Raw genomic sequence first — 23,657 nt, 5'->3', positions numbered from 1 at the left:
CCAAAATGTGAGGCAATTTTAAACTTCTTCAAACTTTCACGTATTTTAATCCTTCTACTATTACAATGTTCAACCCTTTCAGCTTATTCCTGCTAGGACTTTTGCACCTTTAACTTTTCATGGTTCTTCCAGTACAGTTCAGCCATTTCTTCAGCTAATTCAGCTTTCATTCAGCAGTACAGCATTCAACCCTGCATTTTCTTCTGGAAATGCAGCTCCTTCTAGTTGGTTGAATGCTGTAAAGCATTCAACCCTTTGTTTTCCTGTTTCTCTTTATTTATTATTATTATTATAGTATCTTCCGCCGTTTTTTGGCGTTTAACTACTTCTACAATTTTTAACCTATTTTAACCATTCTACTTTTAAAATGTTCATCCCTTTCATCTTATTTCTGCTATGACTTTTGGTTTTTCAAATCCTTTTACTTTTTAAGATATTCCAGGTTTTCCGGGAATTTTTGGTCCATTGAAATACATGGAGAATTTTTCGTTCAGAAGTTCACAGTTAAACTCCTTCTACAATTTTTCACCTATTTTAACCGTTCGACTATGAAAATGTTCAGCTCTTTCATCTTATTCTAGCTATGACATTTTGGTCCTTCAAATCTTTGAACTTTTCCAGATATTCCCGGATATTCCCAGATTTTCCAATCTTTTTGCTCCATTGGCCACACCTTTGCTTCTTTAAACAATTGTAACTTTAACATTCTTTTGGCTAGAGACACCGTTCAAATATTGAAATGTTCACAAGGTTTTGGACTTCAACATAAGGTTCAAAATTATTATAAGATGGCAACACCACCTACAGTTTGGCGGCCATTTTGTGCCAAAATGTGAGGCAATTTTAAACTTCTTCAAACTTTCACCTATTTTTACCATTCTACTATTACAATGTTCAACCTTTTCAGCTTATTCCTTTCAGCTATGACTTTTGGTCCTTCAAATCCTTGAACTTTTCCAGATATTCCCGGATATTCCCAGATTTTCCAATGTTTTTGCTCCATTGGCCACACCTTTGCTTCTTTAAACAATTGTAACTTTAACATTCTTTTGGCTAGAGACACCGTTCAAATATTGAAATGTTCACAAGGTTTTGGACTTCAACATAAGGTTCAAAATTATTATGGGATGGCAACACCACCTACAGTTTGGCGGCCATTTTGTGCCAAAATGTGAGGCAATTTTAAACTTCAAACTTTCACGTATTTTAATCCTTCTACTATTACAATGTTCAACCCTTTCAGCTTATTCCTTTCAGCTACGACTTTTAGTCTTTCAAATCTTTGAACTTTTCAAGATATTCCAAGATTTTCCAGGATTTTCCAAGATTTTTGCTTCATTTAAATACATGGAGAATCCTTGAAAACCTTTGTTGCTTTCAAGCATTATAACTTTAACAAGCTTTCAGCTAGAGGCACCGTTCAAACATTGAAATGCTCACAAGGCTTTGGACTTCAACATACGTTTTGAAATTATTATGGGATGGCAACACAACCTACTGTTTGGTGGGCATTTTTTGACAAAATCTGAAGCAAATGTTGCAATAAACTTCATCCATGGCTGGAACTGAACATATTGAAATTCACTGGATCTGGACATATAAGGAATGTGGGCGTGGTTAGCAAACAAAGCTCGTTGCTAAGGACGTCCAAAAGTTTACTTTTTCCGATTCATCTGAAACCGACGTTGATTTGTTCCTCATCTCCAGGCGACCCAAACATAAAATGGTTGCTATGGAGATAAAATCAATAGAAAAGCCGCCATTTTGAAAAGAGTGGATTTTCTATCAACTTAGAACATGTAGCTTTTACCAATATAATACTCTCAAACAACGTGTTTTTTGGAGTCAGTTGATGATGCTGATTCCAATGCTAGTACTTTTAGCCATTTTAGCAACATCTTCAAATTTTCAACAATTCAGCCATTTTTTCAACAATTTCAGCTTTCATGCTTAAGTTCTACAAATTTTGACCTATTTCAGCCATTCTACTATTACAATGTTCAACTTTTTCAGCTTTTTCCTGCTAGGACTTTTGCACCTTTAACTTTTCATGGTTCTTCCAGTACAGTTCAGCCATTTCTTCAGCTAATTCAGCTTTCATTCAGCAGTACAGCATTCAACCCTGCATTTTCTTCTGGAAATGCAGCTCCTTCTAGTTATTATAGTATCTTCCGCCGTTTTTTGGCGTTTAACTACTTCTACAATTTTTAACCTATTTTAACCATTCTACTTTTAAAATGTTCATCTCTTTCATCTTATTTCTGCTATGACTTTTGGTTTTTCAAATCCTTTTACTTTTTAAGATATTCCAGGTTTTCCGGGAATTTTTGGTCCATTGAAATACATGGAGAATTTTTCGTTCAGAAGTTCACAGTTAAACTCCTTCTACAATTTTTCACCTATTTTAACCGTTCGACTATGAAAATGTTCAGCTCTTTCATCTTATTCTAGCTATGACATTTTGGTCCTTCAAATCTTTGAACTTTTCCAGATATTCCCGGATATTCCCAGATTTTCCAATCTTTTTGCTCCATTGGCCACACCTTTGCTTCTTTAAACAATTGTAACTTTAACATTCTTTTGGCTAGAGACACCGTTCAAATATTGAAATGTTCACAAGGTTTTGGACTTCAACATAAGGTTCAAAATTATTATGGGATGGCAACACCACCTACAGTTTGGCGGCCATTTTGTGCCAAAATGTGAGGCAATTTTAAACTTCTTCAAACTTTCACCTATTTTTACCATTCTACTATTACAATGTTCAACCTTTTCAGCTTATTCCTTTCAGCTATGACTTTTGGTCCTTCAAATCCTTGAACTTTTCCAGATATTCCCGGATATTCCCAGATTTTCCAATCTTTTTGCTCCATTGGCCACACCTTTGCTTCTTTAAACAATTGTAACTTTAACATTCTTTTGGCTAGAGACACCGTTCAAATATTGAAATGTTCACAAGGTTTTGGACTTCAACATAAAGTTCAAAATTATTATGGGATGGCAACACCACCTACAGTTTGGCGGCCATTTTGTGCCAAAATGTGAGGCAATTTTAAACTTCTTCAAACTTTCACGTATCTTAATCCTTCTACTATTACAATGTTCAACCCTTTCAGCTTATTCCTTTCAGCTACGACTTTTAGTCTTTCAAATCTTTGAACTTTTCAAGATATTCCAAGATTTTCCAGGATTTTCCAAGATTTTTGCTTCATTTAAATACATGGAGAATCCTTGAAAACCTTTGTTGCTTTCAAGCATTATAACTTTAACAAGCTTTCAGCTAGAGGCACCGTTCAAACATTGAAATGCTCACAAGGCTTTGGACTTCAACATACGTTTTGAAATTATTATGGGATGGCAACACAACCTACTGTTTGGTGGGCATTTTTTGACAAAATCTGAAGCAAATGTTGCAATAAACTTCATCCATGGCTGGAACTGAACATATTGAAATTCACTGGATCTGGACATATAAGGAATGTGGGCGTTGTTAGCAAACAAAGCTCGTTGCTAAGGACGTCCAAAAGTTTACTTTTTCCGATTCATCTGAAACCGACGTTGATTTGTTCCTCATCTCCAGGCGACCCAAACGTAAAATGGTTGCTATGTAGATAAAATTAATAAAAAGCCGCCATTTTGAAAAAAATGGATTTTCTATCAACTTAGAACATGTAGGTTTTACCAATATGATACTCTCAAACAATGTGTTTTTTGGATTCAGTTGATGATGCTGATTCCAATGCTAGCACTTTTAGCCATTTTAGCAACTTCTTCAAATTTTCAACACTTCAGCCATTTTTTCAACAATTTCAGCTTTAATGCTTAACTCCTTCTACAAACTTTGACCTATTTCAGCCATTCTACTATTACAATGTTCAACTTTTTCATCTTATTCCTGCTAGGACTTTTGCACATTTAACTTTTCAAGGTTTTCCCAGTACAGTTAAGCCATTTCTTCAGCTAATTCAGCTTTCATTCAGCAGTACAGCATTCAACCCTGCATTTTCTTCTGGAAATGCAGCTCCTTCTAGTTGGTTGAATGCTATAAAGCATTCAACCCTTTGTTTTCCTGTTTCTCTTTATTGGTTGAATGCTGTATAGCATTCAACCCTTTGTTTTCCTCTTACGCTATCTTCCGCCGTTTTTTGGCACTTAACTCCTTCTACAATTTTCAACCTATTTTAACCATTCAACTATTAAACTGTTCAGCTCTTTCAGCTTATTACTGCTATGACTTTTGGTTTTTCAAATCCTTGAACTTTTTAAGATATTCCAGGATTTTCCATGATTTTGTCTCCATTGAAATACATGTAGAATTTTTCGTGCAGAAGTTCACAGTTAAACTTCTTCTACAATTTTTCACCTATTTTAACCATTCAACTATTAAAATGTTCAGCTTTTTCATCTTATTCCAGCTATGACATTTTGTCCTTCAAATCCTTGAACTTTTCCAGATAGTCCCGGTTATTCCCGGATTTTCCAATCTTTTTGCTCCATTGGCCACACCTTTGCTTCTTTAAACAATTGTAACTTTAACATTCTTTTGGCTAGAGAAACCGTTCAAACATTGAAATGTTCACAAGGTACTGGACTTCAACATAAGGCTCAAAATTATTATGGGATGGCAACACCACCTACAGTTTGGCGGCCATTTTGTGCCAAAATGTGAGGCAATTTTTAACTTCTTCAAACTTTCACCTATTTTCACCATTCTACTATTACAATGTTCAACCCTTTCAGCTTATTCCTTTCAGCTATGACTTTTGGTCCTTCAAATCCTTGAACTTTTCCAGATATTCCCGGATATTCCCAGATTTTCCAATCTTTTTGCTCCATTGGCCACACCTTTGCTTCTTTAAACAATTGTAACTTTAACATTCTTTTGGCTAGAGACACCATTCAAATATTGAAATGTTCACAAGGTTTTGGACTTCAACATAAGGTTTAAAAATTATTATGGGATGGCAACACCACCTACAGTTTGGCGGCCATTTTGTGCCAAAATGTGAGGCAATTTTAAGCTTCTTCAAACTTTCACCTATTTTTACCATTCTACTATTACAATGTTCAACCTTTTCAGCTTATTCCTTTCAGCTATGACTTTTGGTCCTTCAAATCTTTGAACTTTTCCAGATATTCCCGGATATTCCCAGATTTTCCAATGTTTTTGCTCCATTGGCCACACCTTTGCTTCTTTAAACAATTGTAACTTTAACCTTCTTTTGGCTAGAGAAACCGTTCAAATATTGAAATGTTCACAAGGTTTTGGACTTTAACATAAGGTTCAAAATTATTATGGGATGGCAACACCACCTACAGTTTGGCGGCCATTTTGTGCCAAAATGTGAGGCAATTTTAAACTTCTTCAAACTTTCACGTATTTTAATCCTTCTACTATTACAATGTTCAACCCTTTCAGCTTATTCCTTTCAGCTACGACTTTTAGTCTTTCAAATCTTTGAACTTTTCAAGATATTCCAAGATTTTCCAGGATTTTCCAAGATTTTTGCTTCATTTAAATACATGGAGAATCCTTGAAAACCTTTGTTGCTTTCAAGCATTATAACTTGCTTTCAGCTAGAGGCACCGTTCAAACATTGAAATGCTCACAAGGCTTTGGACTTCAACATAGGTTTTGAAATTATTATGGGATGGCAACACAACCTACTGTTTGCTGGGCATTTTTTGACAAAATCTGAAGCAAATATTGCAATAAACTTCATCCGTGGCTGGAACTGAACATATTGAAATTCAATGGATCTGGACATATAAGGAATGTGGGCGTGGTTAGCAAACAAACTTCGTTGCTAAGGACGTCCAAAGGTTTACTTTTTCCGATTTGTCTAAAACTGACGTCGATTTGTTCGTCATCCCCAGGCGACCCAAACATAAAATGGTTGCTATGGAGATAAAATTAATAGAAAAGCCGCCATTTTGAAAAAAGTGGCTTTTCTGTCAACTTAGAACATGTAGCTTTTACCAATATGATACTTTCAAACAATGTTTTTTTTGAGTCAGTTGATGATGCTGATTCCAATGCTAGCACTTTTAGCCATTTTAGCATCATCTTCAAATTTTCAACAGTACATCCATTTTTTCCACAATTCCAGCTTTCATGCTTAACTCTTTCTACAAACTTTGACCTATTTTAGCCATTCTACTATTACAATGTTCAACTTTTTCATCTTATTCCTGGTAGGACTTTTGCACCTTTAACCTTTCAAGGTTTTTCCAGTACAGTTAAGCCATTTCTTCAGCTAATTCAGCTTTCATTCAGCAGTACAGCATTCAACCCTGCATTTTCTTCTGGAAATGCAGCTCCTTCTAGTTTATTATTATTATTATTTATACTATCTTCCGCCGTTTTTTGACACTTAACTACTTCTACAATTTTTAACCGATTTTTACCATTCAACTTTTAAAATGTTCAGCTCTTTCAGCTTATTATTGGTATGACTTTTGGTTTTTCAAATCCTTTTACTTTTAAAGATATTCCAGTTTTTCCGGGAATTTTTGCCCTATTAAAATGCATTGGGAAGTTATGGTGCCCGAGGCGCCCGGTTCGACACCCGGTTCGGACGCTTCAAAATTTTCTTCCAACCAACTTTTAAAATGTTCAACTCTTTCAACTTATTACAGTTATTACTTTTGGTCATTCAAATCATTGAACTTTTTAAGATATTCCAGGATTTTCCAGGATTTTTTGCTCCATTAAAATACATAGAGAATCCTTGTGCTAAACTTCTTTTACAGGTTTTTACTTACTTTAACCATTGTATGAAACAGTTCAGCTCATTCCTTACCTTCAAATCTTCAAATTTTCATTAATTCAGCCATTTTTTCAATATTTTCAGGCCTTGTTTAACTCCTTTTACAATTTTTTTACCTCCAAAATTTTTTTCACCACCACTTTTGGTCCTTCAAATCCTTCGACATTTCAAAAGAGAAGGCTCATGGGAAAGTGTTGATTCCCAAACCATGAGTTAGGTGGCTGTTACGACAAGTGACTATGATGTTTTTGCACCACATAAGTTAGTGGTTAAATGAAAATATAATGCTGTATCATTCAGCTAGCTAGCTGATGATCAATATATCTCTCCATTATACATGGATGTGTGTGCAAAACCACGTGACACATGCATAGTTGAGAGAATTGGTCTTGATGCTTTGCATTTGTCAAAATGTGTCCTGCTGCAGGAGGTGGCTCCACTTTTACTGTCAAATGATTAGTGCTTTGGATTACAACATCAAGGTTTGAAGTCATTATGGGATGGAGACTGTTTGGCAGCCATTTTGTGTTTTTCAAATCTGAAGCATTTGTTTCTTTAAACAAATATAACTTCAACATAATTGTAGCTAGAGACACCGTTCAAACATTAAATTGATCACAAGGTTTTGGACTATTAAATACGTTTAGAAATTATTATGGGATGTCGACACAACCTAATGTTGGTTGCCTTTTTATGACAAAATCTGAAGCAAATTTTTGCTCCATTAAATTACATAGGGAATTCTTGTGCTTAACCTCTTTTACAGGTTTTCGCCTATTTTAACCATTTTACTTTTAAAATGTTCAGCTCTGTTCAGCCATTTCTTTTACAAATTAAGCTTTCTTTCAGCAATACAGCATTCAACCCTGCATTTTCTTCTGGAAATGCAGCTCCTTCTAGTGTTACATTTGTTTTTCTTCTTATGCTATCTTCCGCCGTTTTTCGGCACTTAACTCCTCCTACAATTTTTAACCTATTTTAACCGTTCAACTTTTAAAATGTTCAGCTCTTTCATCTTATTACTGCTATGACTTTTGGTTTTTCAAATCCTTGTACTTTTTAAGATATTTTAGGATATTTCAGAATTTTTTGCTTCATTGAAATACATTGAAAAACATCCTTGCAAACCTTTGTTTCTTTCAACCATTATAACTTCAACATACTTGTAGCTAGAGACACCGTTCAAACATTAAAATGATCACAAGGCTTTGGTTTATAAAATACGTTTAGAAATCATTATGGGATGTTGACACAACTTACTGTTTGGTGGCCATTTTATGACAAAATCTGAAGCAAATATTGCAATAAACTTCATCCATGGCTGGAACTGAACATATTGAAATTCACTGGATCTGGACATCTATGGAATGTGGGCGTGGTTAGCAAACAAACTTCGTTGCTAAGGACGTCCAGAGGTTTACTTTTTCCGATTTGTCTGAAACTGACGTCAATTTGTTTGTTATCCCCAGGCGACCCAAACATAAAATGGTTGCTATGGAGATAAAATCAATAGAAAAGCCGCCATTTTGAAAAAAGTGGATTTTCTGTGAACTTAGAACATGTAGCTTTTACCAACATTATACTCTTAAACAATGTGATTTTTTGAGTCAGTTGATGAGGCTGATGCTAGCACTTTTAGCCATTTTAGCATCATCTTCAAATTTTCAACAGTACATCCATTTTTTCAACAATTTCAACTTTCATGCTTAACTCCTTCTACAAACTACAAACCGTCTACAAATTTTGACCCGTTTTGGTCATTCTACTTTTACAATGTTCACCTTTGACTTTTGGCCCTTAAGTTTTCAAAATATTCCAGGATTTTCCAGGACATTTCAGCCATTTTTTCAACAATTTTAGCTTTCATGCTTAACTCCTTCTACAATGTTTGACCTATTTTAGACATTCTACTTTTACAATGTTCAGCTTTTTCATAATATTTCTGCTTTCATTCAGCAATACAGCATTCAACCCTGCATTTTCTTCTGGAAATGCAGCTCCTTCTAGTTATTGGTTGAATGCTGTAAAGCATTCAACCCTTTGTTTTCCTGTTTCTCTTTATTGGTTGAATGCTGTAAAGCATTCAACCCTTTGTTTTCCTCTTCTGCTATCTTCCGCCGTTTTTCGGCACTTAACTCCTTCTACAATTTTTAACCGATTGTAACCATTCAACTTTTAAAATGTTCAGCTCTTTCAGCTCATTCCTGCTATGACTTTTGGTTTTTCAAATCCTTTTACTTTTTAAGATATTCCAGGTTTTCCGGGAATTTTTGCTCCATTGAAATACATGGAGAATTTTTCGTTCAGAAGTTCACAGTTAAACTCCTTCTACAATTTTTCACCTATATTAACCGTTTGACTATGAAAATGTTCAGCTCTTTCATCTTATTCCAGCTATGACATTTTAGTCCTTCAAATCCCTGAACTTTTCCATTTATTCCCGGATATTCCCAGATTTTCCAATCTTTTTGCTCCATTGGCCACACCTTTGCTTCTTTAAACAATTGTAACTTTAACATTCTTTTGGCTAAAGACACCGTTCAAATATTGAAATGTTCACAAGGATTTGGACTTCAACATAAGGTTCAAAATTATTATGGGATGGCAACACCACCTACAGTTTGGCGGCCATTTTGTGCCAAAATGTGAGGCAATTTTAAACTTCTTCAAACTATCATGTATTTTAATCCTTCTACTATTACAATGTTCAACCCTTTCAGCTTATTCCTTTCAGCTACGACTTTTAGTCTTTCAAATCTTTGAACTTTTCAAGATATTCCAAGATTTTCCAGGATTTTTGCTTCATTTAAATACATGGAGAATCCTTGAAAACCTTTGTTGCTTTCAAGCATTATAACTTTAACAAGCTTTCAGCTAGAGGCACCGTTCAAACATTGAAATGCTCACAAGGCTTTGGACTTCAACATACGTTTTGAAATTATTATGGGATGGCAACACAATCTACTGTTCTGTGGGCATTTTTTGACAAAATCTGAAGCAAATGTTGCAATAAACTTCATCCATGGCTGGAACTGAACATATTGAAATTCACTGGATCTGGACATATAAGGAATGTGGGCGTGGTTAGCAAACAAAGCTCGTTGCTAAGGAGGTCCAAAAGTTTACTTTTTCCGATTCATCTGAAACCAACGTTGATTTGTTCCTCATCTCCAGGCGACCCAAACATAAAATGGTTGCTATGGAGATAAAATCAATAGAAAAGCCGCCATTTTGAAAAAAGTGGATTTTCTGTCAACTTAGAACATGTAGCTTTTACCAACATGACACTCTTAAACAATGTGATTTTTTGAGTCAGTTGATGATGCTGATGCTAGCACTTTTAGCCATTTTAGCATCATCTTCAAATTTTCAACCGTACATCCATTTTTTCAACAATTTCAACTTTCATGCTTAACTCCGTCTACAAATTTTGATCCGTTTTGGTCATTCTACTTTTACAATGTTCAGCTTTTTCATCATATTTCTGCTTTCATTCAGCAATACAGCATTCAACCCTGCATTTTCTTCTGGAAATGCAGCTCCTTCTAGTTTATTATTATTATTGGTTGAATGCTGTAAAGCATTCAACCCTTTGTTTTCCTGTTTCTCTTTATTTATTATTATCGTATCTTATAGTATCTTCCGCCGTTTTTTGGCGTTTAACTACTTCTACAATTTTTAACCTATTTTAACCATTCTACTATTAAAATGTTCATCTCTTTCATCTTATTTCTGCTATGACTTTTGGTTTTTCAAATCCTTTTACTTTTTAAGATATTCCAGGTTTTCCGGGAATTTTTGCTCCATTGAAATACATGGATAATTTTTCGTTCAGAAGTTCACAGTTAAACTCCTTCTACAATTTTTCACCTATTTTAACCGTTCGACTATGAAAATGTTCAGCTCTTTCATCTTATTCTAGTTATGACATTTTGGTCCTTCAAATCTTTGAACTTTTCCAGATATTCCCGGATATTCCCAGATTTTCCAATGTTTTTGCTCCATTGGCCACACCTTTGCTTCTTTAAACAATTGTAACTTTAACATTCTTTTGGCTAGAGACACCGTTCAAATATTGAAATGTTCACAAGGTTTTGGACTTCAACATAAGGTTCAAAATTATTATGGGATGGCAACACCACCTACAGTTTGGCGGCCATTTTGTGCCAAAATGTGAGGCAATTTTAAACTTCTTCAAACTTTCACCTATTTTTACCATTCTACTATTACAATGTTCAACCCTTTCATCTTATTCCTTTCAGCTATGACTTTTGGTCCTTCAAATCTTTGAACTTTTCCAGATATTCCCGGATATTCCCAGATTTTCCAATGTTTTTGCTCCATTGGTCACACCTTTGCTTCTTTAAACAATTGTAAATTTAACATTCTTTTGGCTAGAGACACTGTTCAAATATTGAAATGTTCACAAGGTTTTGGACTTCAACATAAGGTTCAAAATTATTATGGGATGGCAACACCACCTACAGTTTGGCGGCCATTTTGTGCCAAAATGTGAGGCAATTTTAAACTTCTTCAAACTTTCACGTATTTTAATCCTTCTACTGTTACAATGTTCAACCCTTTCAGCTTATTCCTTTCAGCTACGACTTTTAGTCTTTCAAATCTTTGAACTTTTCAAGATATTCCAAGATTTTCCAGGATTTTCCAAGATTTTTGCTTCATTTAAATACATGGAGAATCCTTGAAAACCTTTGTTGCTTTCAAGCATTATAACTTTAACAAGCTTTCAGCTAAAGGCACCGTTCAAACATTGAAATGCTCACAAGGCTTTGGACTTCAACATACGTTTTGAAATTATTATGGGATGGCAACACAACCTACTGTTTGGTGGGCATTTTTTGACAAAATCTGAAGCAAATGTTGCAATAAACTTCATCCATGGCTGGAACTGAACATATTGAAATTCACTGGATCTGGACATATAAGGAATGTGGGCGTGGTTAGCAAACAAAGCTCGTTGCTAAGGACGTCCAAAAGTTTACTTTTTCCGATTCATCTGAAACCGACGTTGATTTGTTCCTCATCTCCAGGCGACCCAAACGTAAAATGGTTGCTATGGAGATAAAATTAATAGAAAGCCACCATTTTGAAAAAAATGGATTTTCTATCAACTTAGAACATGTAGGTTTTACCAATATGATACTCTCAAACAATGTGTTTTTTGGATTCAGTTGATGATGCTGATTCCAATGCTAGCACTTTTAGCCATTTTAGCAACTTCTTCAAATTTCAGCCATTTTTTCAACAATTTCAGCTTTAATGCTTAACTCCTTCTACAAACTTTGACCTATTTCAGCCATTCTACTATTACAATGTTCAACTTTTTCATCTTATTCCTGCTAGGACTTTTGCACATTTAACTTTTCAAGGTTTTCCCAGTACAGTTAAGCCATTTCTTCAGCTAATTCAGCTTTCATTCAGCAGTACAGCATTCAACCCTGCATTTTCTTCTGGAAATGCAGCTCCTTCTAGTTATTATTATAGTATCTTCCGCCGTTTTTTGGCGTTTAACTACTTCTACAATTTTTAACCTATTTTAACCATTCTACTTTTAAAATGTTCATCTCTTTCATCTTATTTCTGCTATGACTTTTGGTTTTTCAAATCCTTTTACTTTTTAAGATATTCCAGGTTTTCCGGGAATTTTTGCTCCATTGAAATACATGGATAATTTTTCGTTCAGAAGTTCACAGTTAAACTCCTTCTACAATTTTTCACCTATTTTTACCATTCTACTATTACAATGTTCAACCCTTTCATCTTATTCCTTTCAGCTATGACTTTTGGTCCTTCAAATCCTTGAACTTTTCCAGATATTCCCGGATATTCCCAGATTTTCCAATCTTTTTGCTCCATTGGCCACACCTTTGCTTCTTTAAACAATTGTAACTTTAACATTCTTTTGGCTAGAGACACCGTTCAAATATTGAAATTTTCACAAGGTTTTGGACTTCAACATAAGGTTTAAAAATGATTATGGGATGGCAACACCACCTACATTTTGGCGGCCATTTTGTGCCAAAATGTGAGGCAATTTTAAACTTCTTCAAACTTTCACCTATTTTTACCATTCTGCTATTACAATGTTCAACCCTTTCATCTTATTCCTTTCAGCTATGACTTTTGGTCCTTCAAATCTTTGAACTTTTCCAGATATTCCCGGATATTCCCAGATTTTCCAATCTTTTTGCTCCATTGGCCACACCTTTGCTTCTTTAAACAATTGTAACTTTAACATTCTTTTGGCTAGAGACACCGTTCAAATATTGAAATTTTCACAAGGTTTTGGACTTCAACATAAGGTTTAAAAATTATTATGGGATGGCAACACCACCTACAGTTTGGCGGCCATTTTGTGCCAAAATGTGAGGCAATTTTAAACTTCTTCAAACTTTCACCTATTTTTACCATTCTACTATTACAATGTTCAACCCTTTCAGCTTATTCCTTTCAGCTATGACTTTTGGTCCTTCAAATCTTAGAACTTTTCCAGATATTCCCGGATATTCCCAGATTTTCCAATCTTTTTGCTCCATTGGCCACACCTTTGCTTCTTTAAACAATTGTAACTTTAACATTCTTTTGGCTAGAGACACCGTTCAAATATTGAAATGTTCACAAGGTTTTGGACTTCAACATAAAGTTCAAAATTATTATGGGATGGCAACACCACCTACAGTTTGGCGGTCATTTTGTGCCAAAATGTGAGGCAATTTTAAACTTCTTCAAACTTTCACGTATTTTAATCCTTCTACTATTACAATGTTCAACCCTTTCAGCTTATTCCTTTCAGCTACGACTTTTAGTCTTTCAAATCTTTGAACTTATTAAGATATTTCAAGATTTTCCAGGATTTTCCAAGAATTTTGCTTCATTTAAATACATGGAGAATCCTTGAAAACCTTTGTTGCTTTCAAGCATTATAACTTTAACAAGCTTTCAGCTAGAGGCACCGTTCAAACATTGAAATGCTCACAAGGCTTTGGACTTCAACATACGTTTTGAAATTATTATGGGATGGCAACACAACCTACTGTTTGGTGGGCATTTTTTGACAAAATCTGAAGCAAATGTTGCAATAAACTTCATCCATGGCTGGAACTGAACATATTGAAATTCACTGGATCTGGACATATAAGGAATGTGGGCGTGGTTAGCAAACAAAGCTCGTTGCTAAGGACGTCCAAAAGTTTACTTTTTCCGATTCATCTGAAACCGACGTTGATTTGTTCCTCATCTCCAGGCGACCCAAACATAAAATGGTTGCTATGGAGATAAAATCAATAGAAAAGCCGCCATTTTGAAAAGAGTGGATTTTCTATCAACTTAGAACATGTAGCTTTTACCAATATAATACTCTCAAACAACGTGTTTTTTGGAGTCAGTTGATGATGCTGATTCCAATGCTAGTACTTTTAGCCATTTTAGCAAAATCTTCAAATTTTCAACAATTCAGCCATTTTTTCAACAATTTCAGCTTTCATGCTTAAGTCCTACAAATTTTGACCTATTTCAGCCATTCTACTATTACAATGTTCAACTTTTTCAGCTTATTCCTGCTAGGACTTTTGCACCTTTAACTTTTCATGGTTCTTCCAGTACAGTTCAGCCATTTCTTCAGCTAATTCAGCTTTCATTCAGCAGTACAGCATTCAACCCTGCATTTTCTTCTGGAAATGCAGCTCCTTCTAGTTCTTTATTATTATTTACACTATCTTCCGCCGTTTTTTGACACTTAACTACTTCTACAATTTTTAACCTATTTTAACCATTCTACTTTTAAAATGTTCATCTCTTTCATCTTATTTCTGCTATGACTTTTGGTTTTTCAAATCCTTTTACTTTTTAAGATATTCCAGGTTTTCCGGGAATTTTTGCTCCATTGAAATACATGGAGAATTTTTCGTTCAGAAGTTCACAGTTAAACTCCTTCTACAATTTTTTTACCTATTTTAACCGTTCGACTATGAAAATGTTCAGCTCTTTCATCTTATTCAAGCTATGACATTTTGGTCCTTCAAATCCCTGAACTTTTCCAGATATTCCCGGATATTCCTGAATTTTCCAATCTTTTTGCTCCATTGGCCACACCTTTGCTTCTTTAAACAATTGTAACTTTAACATTCTTTTGGCTAGAGACACCGTTCAAATATTGAAATGTTCACAAGGTTTTGGACTTCAACATAAGGTTCAAAATTATTATGGGATGGCAACACCACCTACAGTTTGGCGGCCATTTTGTGCCAAAATGTGAGGCAATTTTAAACTTCTTCAAACTTTCACCTATTTTTACCATTCTACTATTACAATGTTCAACCCTTTCAGCTTATTCCTTTCAGCTATGACTTTTGGTCCTTCAAATCCTTGAACTTTTCCAGATATTCCCGGATATTCCCAGATTTTCCAATGTTTTTGCTCCATTGGCCACACCTTTGCTTCTTTAAACAATTGTAACTTTAACATTCTTTTGGCTAGAGACACCGTTCAAATATTGAAATGTTCACAAGGTTTTGGACTTCAACATAAAGTTCAAAATTATTATGGGATGGCAACACCACCTACAGTTTGGCGGCCATTTTGTGCCAAAATGTGAGGCAATTTTAAACTTCTTCAAACTTTCACGTATCTTAATCCTTCTACTATTACAATGTTCAACCCTTTCAGCTTATTCCTTTCAGCTACGACTTTTAGTCTTTCAAATCTTTGAACTTTTCAAGATATTCCAAGATTTTCCAGGATTTTCCAAGATTTTTGCTTCATTTAAATACATGTAGAATCCTTGAAAACCTTTGTTGCTTTCAAGCATTATAACTTTAACAAGCTTTCAGCTAGAGGCACCGTTCAAACATTGAAATGCTCACAAGGCTTTGGACTTCAACATACGTTTTGAAATTATTATGGGATGGCAACACAACCTACTGTTTGGTGGGCATTTTTTGACAAAATCTGAAGCAAATGTTGCAATAAACTTCATCCATGGCTGGAACTGAACATATTGAAATTCACTGGATCTGGACATATAAGGAATGTGGGCGTGGTTAGCAAACAAAGCTCGTTGCTAAGGACGTCCAAAAGTTTACTTTTTCTGATTCATCTGAAACCGACGTTGATTTGTTCCTCATCTCCAGGCGACCCAAACGTAAAATGGTTGCTATGGAGATAAAATTAATAGAAAGCCGCCATTTTGAAAAAAATGGATTTTCTATCAACTTAGAACATGTAGGTTTTACCAATATGATACTCTCAAACAATGTGTTTTTTGGATTCAGTTGATGATGCTGATTCCAATGCTAGTACTTTTAGCCATTTTAGCAACTTCTTCAAATTTTCAACACTTCAGCCATTTTTTCAACAATTTCAGCTTTAATGCTTAACTCCTTCTACAAACTTTGACCTATTTCAGCCATTCTACTATTACAATGTTCAACTTTTTCATCTTATTCCTGCTAGGACTTTTGCACATTTAACTTTTCAAGGTTTTCCCAGTACAGTTAAGCCATTTCTTCAGCTAATTCAGCTTTCATTCAGCAGTACAGCATTCAACCCTGCATTTTCTTCTGGAAATGCAGCTCCTTCTAGTTTTTGCAACTGCCTCATTGTAGAACTTTTTCCTTAATCAATAACAAGCCAGTAACCTTCACCCAAGATACTTTTTAAGAATATAACACCTAATGTGACCGTCATTATTTATCTGGCTAATTTTGAAACTTTGTCATGTGTGTGAATTATCCAAACTGTATAGGGTGAACTCTACCTAGATCATTTTTTTACAGAGAGGTTCTGAATCATGAGAGTGCAGCTGTAGCTTCCTCAGCTTCTTTAACGCAAGAGCGCCCTCTGCAGGGGCTTTATGACACCTGCTCTGTGTTTCTTCAGTAAAAATCTCCTCACATTTCTCTTTACAAACCAACATTGAACAGTCGTGGTTGTGAAGGTTGCATCTTTGCTGCTTTTGCGTAAAACTTTTAGACCCACCTTTGCGTAAAAGTTTTATGAATCACTAATGTAACGTCCCCTCTTGTTTTTTTTTTTTTCCTATTAACCCCTTCATGCCTGACTTTATTTTCAACTATTAAAAAAATATTTGTCAATGCTTTTTCTTTTAAGGTGATGCTATATTAGGTGGAGTCCTGGATTTAATGATACGTTGTGAATTAACGGCATGAAAGGGTTAAGTTTGTTCATTTATCTCAAGATATCAGTTTTTTTTACCAGCTTTATAGATTTTCTTCATAGTTAGGCCTCCTTTTCCAACCAACCTACTGACTTTCTGACTGTTTGCTTCAACTTAGCATATTTGGACCCTTTTCTACCCTCAGCTAAATGTATTTAAATATTAAAATATGTCTATCGTTAAGCTGCACATAAAGTCTTTACCTTTGATACCATGACTTTATGTGCAGACCACATAAAATGTAACTGTGGTTCTTGCTATGAACAAACGTTAAATAAATGATTCAAAACAAAAGCTGCATTTATTAAAATGAACACCTTAACCCTTAGATTGTGTTTGGGTCCAAATTGACCCGTTTTCACATTTTAAAACCCAAAGACAATTAAAGAAAATGATCTGACTTGCATTATTCCACTGTATGTGCTTTTGAACTTTACCGTTTTTAATATGCACCTATTTCAATCATAAAAGATTTATTAGAGCTGTAGGCTCTTTGTTTGTGTATTTTCACGATGCTAGTTTTTTGGGAGTTAGTCTGGCCTGACACAATCAGAACAGGTGTAGAGCCCTAGAGGGAGAGACCTGAAGAGTGTAGATGCTGGTGATGACTGTGGAGCTGATGATGCATCCTGAGGGTAGGAGAGGTGGAGCTTAAGCCAGAGAAGGGTTTGGAATGTGGAGACGCAAACAAAATCGTGTTACTGATGTTCAGCCACCTTGAGAACAATGTTAACACGGTGTAGTGACCCGCTCCGTCTTGCTCTCTCCACAGCTGTACCCGAGGATCAAACCCAGACAACGCTCGCTGGCATGAAGCCCGGACCACAAGGCACGCTGGCAGAAGTCACATGCACGGCCAAACACGACAAAGGAGAAGAGGAGCATGCGGTTCGGAAACAGAGACGGAAAACCTCAACGGAGAATGAAAAAAGATGGCAGAGACTGCATTTAGTCTGAATGTAGCAGAACCGATTCATGGTAGAAGCATCGTTTCTTTTTACAGGCCTGGATTTTGGATCCAATGCTTGACAGGCTTCACGAGAATTCAGCAGCATGAGAAAGGTGCTGAAGAAAAAAAAAAGATTCCGTTTAACTTTTGGATGTAACTTCAACGTTAATGCAGCTTTAGAAAGTGAAAATATGATGCAGATGTTTTCAAGTTCTACGTGATATTCTCCAAAGAATCTACCATTAGCCATCACTTTTTTATGGTTTTTACAGCCAAAGAAAAAACGCGATGAGGTGGAAGGAGGTGAAAGAAAGTGCATTTTGAATGTGAAGACGGAGAGGAAAAACGACGAAGGATGCCTGAAAGTTTTTTGAGTGGCTAAAAAAAAGGGTTTTATTGGAAGTCCTTTTCATGTCAATGTTATTTTGACAGCCAGTTGTTAGTGGACAGCAGAAAGAGGAAGTAAGTAGGTTTAAAAATTTGACTGATTTTTATAGTTCAGAATAAAGAGGCAGGCTCCTTTTATTAGCAGAAAAACCTAAAAACCAAAAGTGCAGTGTTAAAAGATTTAATCAGCTCTTATTAGGCTTTTTACAGCAAAGTCAACCTCTGTTTTGAATGTCATTAACTATAACATTTTTCAGTGTTATTATTTTTCTCACCTTTTCATTAGTGTTGTTTAATACCCCTAATGTTGCTGTTTTATTTAAAACAACAATTTTTTTTGTATTTCTATGAATAAATATTACTAGTATACCCTTGATTTTCTGTCAGAAATGACTCGCTTCTGCCACCTAGTGTACAGAAAGGGTTTGGCACAAATACAAGAACTGGTCATCAACCCCCCCACCCTGTATGAACAATGAAGCAGTTCGCTGAAAGACGTTTGATGTGAAGGTTGAACATGAATTTTGAGGAGTATAAATCATCATTCTGTGTATATGCAAGCTGTAACTGTACATGTAATGTGCAATAATAAAAGTTTAATCCATGCAAAGACTGAAAGCTGAGCCTCTTTTGTAGCAGCCGCAGTAATAGTGTGTGTGTGTGTGTGTGTGTGTGTGTGCGCGCGCGCGCGCGTCACCTCATAAAAAGATTAAAGTCTTCAGAATAATACTTTGGACTTTAGTGCTCATGAGTTCTGCTTCGCCATCATTCAATCTTTCACCTAAGAAAAACATTTCAGGTACTATACTCTTAACTTGCATCCCTATGCCTTTTTTAATTCTTAAATAAAAACACTTTAGTATAAATTATAGGATAAATAAGAATGTATCAGGACAAGAGCATATTTTTATATTAAAACAACAACAGAGTGAATGTCAACCCTGTTTTCCGTGCGTTTTATTTCGTAGAGTCGTAAATAGTTGAAATGTTAGTGTTACTATATTCAATGTAGATAAAATATTTTTTCAAAGCAAAAGCACGGTCAGTTTATATTTTGAAAATGTTGACCGGAAGTGGTCGAGCTAGCTTAACTTCTATTTTGCTCAATGCTACTTGGTATTTTTATTTGTAAGGTGCTTATCATTACGAAAATTAGGCGCATGTTCAAAGCAAAACATTGAAGTATGACCAACTATAATATTATAATACTATCCTTTGCCCGTTAAATTATTTACGTTATGTTGACTCGCGCTGTTTTATGTAGCGGTTATCTTCGTCAAACTAAGCTGTAGCTTTTTTAAAGCTGCAGCATATATTTTGATAAATGTATTGCCTTCGCTTTTTTAATATGGCAAAAAAATGTTATTTTTATTTATACAAGCTTTTTACTGACAAAAATATTGTGTTTGTTATATCGGATTAATAGCCTTTCATGATGTATGTAATAAACTTGTTTTTTTACGAAACAGTTACATAATGCGTATTGTCAGCGTCTGTGTTTTTTTTCTGAGTGTGCCTGAACGCATCACTGATTCAAGTTAATCAACACATTCTTATCCTGTGATTTCCTAGCCTGTCAGAGCTCCCACAGCCTCAGACTTCTCCTCTGAACTGCTTTGAGCTCTAGTGGGGAACAGTGGCACCATGTCCCAGCAGTTTCACCTGAATACACCTCTGCTGGAGAGTGTCAACATGTCCAAGCGAGCAGGCACCACAGTCTACCTGAAGATGGAGAGTTCCCAGCCCTCTGGTTCCTTTAAGATCCGGGGAATCGGACACCTGTGCCAGCAGGTGGGAACCTCAGTCGCATTATTTTAAACATATATATGTTTGTCCTATTTAAAAAAAGTTTCATTCATACTTTCAGCTCGCCAGACAATCTAAAGGAGTCGTCTGCTCTTCGGGTATCATTCGTTTTGTTGTTTAACTCTTTGGGGTGGTTCTGTTTTATAGTGGGTGTTTGGGTTTTCCAGGTGGTAATGCAGGTATGGCTGCAGCCTATGCAGCCAGGAAGCTTGGCGTGCCCGCCACCATCGTAGTCCCCGCCTCCACTCCACAGCTGGTGGTGCAGAGACTTAAGGATGAGGGCGCGGCTGTCAGGATTGCAGGGAAGGTGAGGTGTGATGGAATGGCGTGTAGAAGCGCCACTTCAGAAAAAGAAAACGACATTCCAGTTTTGTGCTCAGGTTTGGGATGAAGCCAATGTAGAGGCTCTCAGACTGGCAGAGACGGAAGGGCTGATGGTTATTCCTCCGTTTGATCATCCTTTACTTTGGTAAAACAACTGTTACACATTGTCATTGGACTTTTCCCAGACGTGATTCACGTTTGTGTCCCCGCATTTATTTACAGGCGGGGCCACGCCAGCATGATTGCAGAGATTGCAGCCTCTCTGGGTCCTGGGGCGAAGCCTGGAGCCGTGCTGCTCTCTGTGGGTGGAGGAGGCCTCATGTGTGGGGTTGTCCAGGGGCTGAGGGATGTGGGATGGATGGATGTGCCCATCATCGCCATGGAGACAGTGGGGGCCGACTGTTTCAATGCTGCCGTTAGAGCTGGGAAGCTAGTCACTTTAGACGACATCACCAGGTCAGATTTGGTACAAATGTTCAATATTTCCACCTGATGTTTGGGGTTGCGTGTTTAATCTGTGTCTTCACAGCGAGGCCAAATGTCTTGGAGCAAAAACGGTCTGCAAACAAGCCTTCGATTATAGCCAGTGCCGCGAGCTGACCATCATCTCGGAGGTGGTGACGGACCAGCAGGCTCTGCAGGCTGTCCTGACCTTCCTGGGTTTGTGATTTGAAGAACATTAGCAGTGGCTTTGTTCTAATGAGTGGAACTTCTTTCTACATTACTCAATAATTATTTTGAAAAAAATGTGCACATTATTTTCCTTAGTTGGTGAGATTCCTATTTATAGGGTTTTTACTGATTTTCTGTGCCTGCTTGACTAAAGAACCCCAACCTTTTGCTGAGCTCCATTCTCTGCAGCATTAAAAACATCACAGCTTAGAGCCAGATTCCAGCTCAGACGAGGAAAACACGGATCTAGTCGTCTGCAAGTGGTTGCTTTGAGCTTGTGGCCCAACCATAATTTTTTCTACTAATCTTTTTTTTTAATGGCATTTTTTCTTTTGCTCCTGATTCTAGAGTAAAGAGATAGTCAGAAATTCAATTTTAAGCTTTATTTTCTTAATATATTTCTGCCATCATCAGAAAAATTCAACAAGAACAAATTAAAAATCCTATTTTCGTTGCAGGTTAATAGTTGTAGAAGCTGAAAATAACAAACCAGCATCAAGCTAACTGAAGTTTACTCCTTGTACTTTGGCCTTGTGTCTCTTTTTCCTCTTTTTTTGTGTGTGCCTTCAAGTATTTTGGATTTTGCTGCCTTCCAGGTCACTTCATTAAATGAGGTTTGGTCTCGCCTGGTCAAATTAAAGAATGAAGCACTCAGCATTTGTCTTTTTTTATTCAGAGCTCAGTGAGTCAGTAACTTAGCATGAAACGTTTTTCTTGGAAATTCTAAAGGGCTGGATTAGTTCAAAAACATCCGAATAAAATGCACAAAAAGGATGAAAGTTCATGTGATTTGCTCTCATGTTTGCTCCTTGAAGACATTTTTGCTGGTTGTCTTGCAGATGAGGAGCGTGTGCTGGTGGAGATGGCGTGTGGAGCTGCGCTCGCCGCTGTCTATGGCGGCCTCATATGCAGGTTACAGGCTGAAGGTACCATGATAAATAGTATGGCTTCACTTTTGAAACCCTCCCGCCCGTTGACTGTATAAAAAAAAAACGGAAGGAGTGACGTCTCCCATAGAAAATGGCAATTCAGTCGCCATTTTTTTAAGGAAAAGGACGTCGCCATGTCCTCATTTGTCAACATTTCTATGGCAACCACTCTCACCAATCAGGAGTGAGCTTGTTGGAAGTCCACACCCCAAGCACTTGAAAGTTGGCTACATGAAATCTGTTAATCAAACATTTGGAACGTTTAACGTGAGACCACATACTTTTATCGAGGCATCTGATTGGTCAGTTTATAACTTAAATAACTATAATGAATGAAAATGAGGATTGGAAAGAATGTGTTAAAAATGTATCAGAGCAAGAATGGTTATTCTGAATGACTGAGTAATAGCTGTTTATCTCTGTATAGAAGTTTCTTGGAGTCAGCAGGTACTATTTGGAATGTGGGGGGAGGGGTCACTCAATCCAGGTCTCATATACAGTCAGTGGTCCTGCTCTGAACCTTTCTTGCTCTGTCAATAACGTTACTCTAAGCTAACATAAAAAAGTCATATTATAAGTGGAATTTTTGGCGCATCCATAACATTCTGGGATCTTTCTGTCTTTCTAGGTCGCCTACCGACTCCACTGGGCCCCCTGGTGGTAGTAGTGTGCGGTGGCAGCGGCGTTAACATGGAGCAGCTGACCACACTGAAACAGAAACTACTTTCTTAAAGCAGAAACATTCATCCTTTTTTTTTTTATTAAACAGTAACACAAAGTTGTAGCCGTGTGCACACAGCAGGTGGCTGTAATGGATGGAGACCAACCACGCAGCTCCACCCACAAAAAAATGAAGCATATCTTTAGCTTTGCTAAAAGAACTTTTGCAGCACGATGATGATGTGACACCAGATTCTGACAAAAATGGACTTCCTGAATATAGATGACTGGACGTCACAGTTTTCCTTCAAAACAGAGAAACTCATCAATGGAAATCTCTTCCTACTTTAAAGAGTCTTCAGTTAAAGATAAAAATATGATAAATTGTGCGTTTTTTTCCTAATAGGTCCAGTTAGCACCCAAATTTCTCAGCACAGAAAATTATGAAATGAGTACAATATTTTTTGTGGGAGGAAATCCCCTTCAAATTTCAATGTGTGTGTCAATGGGTAAAGATATTTGCATACGTTTAAATGAATGCATGAACGCTTTCCCCCCCCTGAACTTCTAAAGGAGCGTCTGCTCTAATACGTCTGTGTTAGCTTAACCCTTGTGCTATCTTAGATGACCCCCCCCCCTTACATTGATGTGTTCTCCCTACCATCATAAAGGTGGAAAAATTTCATGTAATCCATGGACACCAGTGAAGATCACAAATCCTTGAAGAAAAAAGGTTCAGTGCACTGTCTAGTGGGTCTAGATGACCCAACTCCCAATGGTAAAGTGTCTAGGATAGCACAAGGGTTAAGCCAGAAACGAGGAACTCCTATTGCAGTTCCTAATGTCTCCTGTAGGTGGTGCACAGTTCACTTTAAAAAATGGTTTGCATTTGTTAATGGAAAAAAAACGGCAATAGTCTCTGAAACTGACAAAAGTAAGAAGAAATAAAAATTTGTTGAAAATCA

At 36.5% G+C, this 23,657-nt stretch overlaps 2 protein-coding genes across 15 annotated transcripts in view; both read left to right on the top strand.

Moving 5' to 3' along the window:
• LOC101164267 (apoptosis-stimulating of p53 protein 1) overlaps positions 1–18,911 on the top strand; it is a 237,134-nt gene extending 218,223 nt beyond the window's left edge. For all 12 annotated transcript variants that reach the window (XM_078941338.1, XM_078941337.1, XM_023951409.2 and 9 more), the window contains one exon: positions 17,738–18,911. In XM_078941338.1, coding sequence (XP_078797464.1) covers positions 17,738–17,779 — 42 coding nt within the window. In that variant the 3' untranslated portion in view covers positions 17,780–18,911. The remainder of the gene's footprint in view (positions 1–17,737) is intronic.
• A 64-nt stretch (positions 18,912–18,975) lies between these two features.
• sdsl (serine dehydratase-like) lies at positions 18,976–23,657 on the top strand. Of its 3 annotated transcripts, none has more exons than XM_011494026.4 (9): positions 18,976–19,100; positions 19,874–20,092; positions 20,169–20,205; positions 20,275–20,414; positions 20,488–20,576; positions 20,654–20,887; positions 20,961–21,091; positions 21,943–22,029; positions 22,661–23,657. In XM_011494026.4, exons 2-9 carry the CDS (start codon positions 19,946–19,948, stop codon positions 22,762–22,764), a joined length of 969 nt encoding a protein of 322 aa, XP_011492328.1. In that variant the 5' UTR covers positions 18,976–19,100; positions 19,874–19,945; the 3' UTR covers positions 22,765–23,657. The 3 variants fall into 3 exon arrangements, with proteins under 3 accessions (XP_011492328.1, XP_078797470.1, XP_011492327.1); XM_078941344.1 differs by lacking the exon at positions 18,976–19,100 and adding an exon at positions 19,221–19,342; XM_011494025.4 differs by lacking the exon at positions 18,976–19,100 and adding an exon at positions 19,350–19,483.

The sequence above is a fragment of the Oryzias latipes genome, chromosome 22 (assembly GCF_053564925.1).
Source record: "Oryzias latipes strain Hd-rR chromosome 22, Olatipes_Hd-rR_3.1".
Classification (NCBI taxonomy): Eukaryota; Metazoa; Chordata; class Actinopteri; order Beloniformes; family Adrianichthyidae; genus Oryzias; species Oryzias latipes.
Note: the sequence above shows the minus strand (reverse complement) of the source record. Positions and strands in the feature narration are given on the sequence as shown.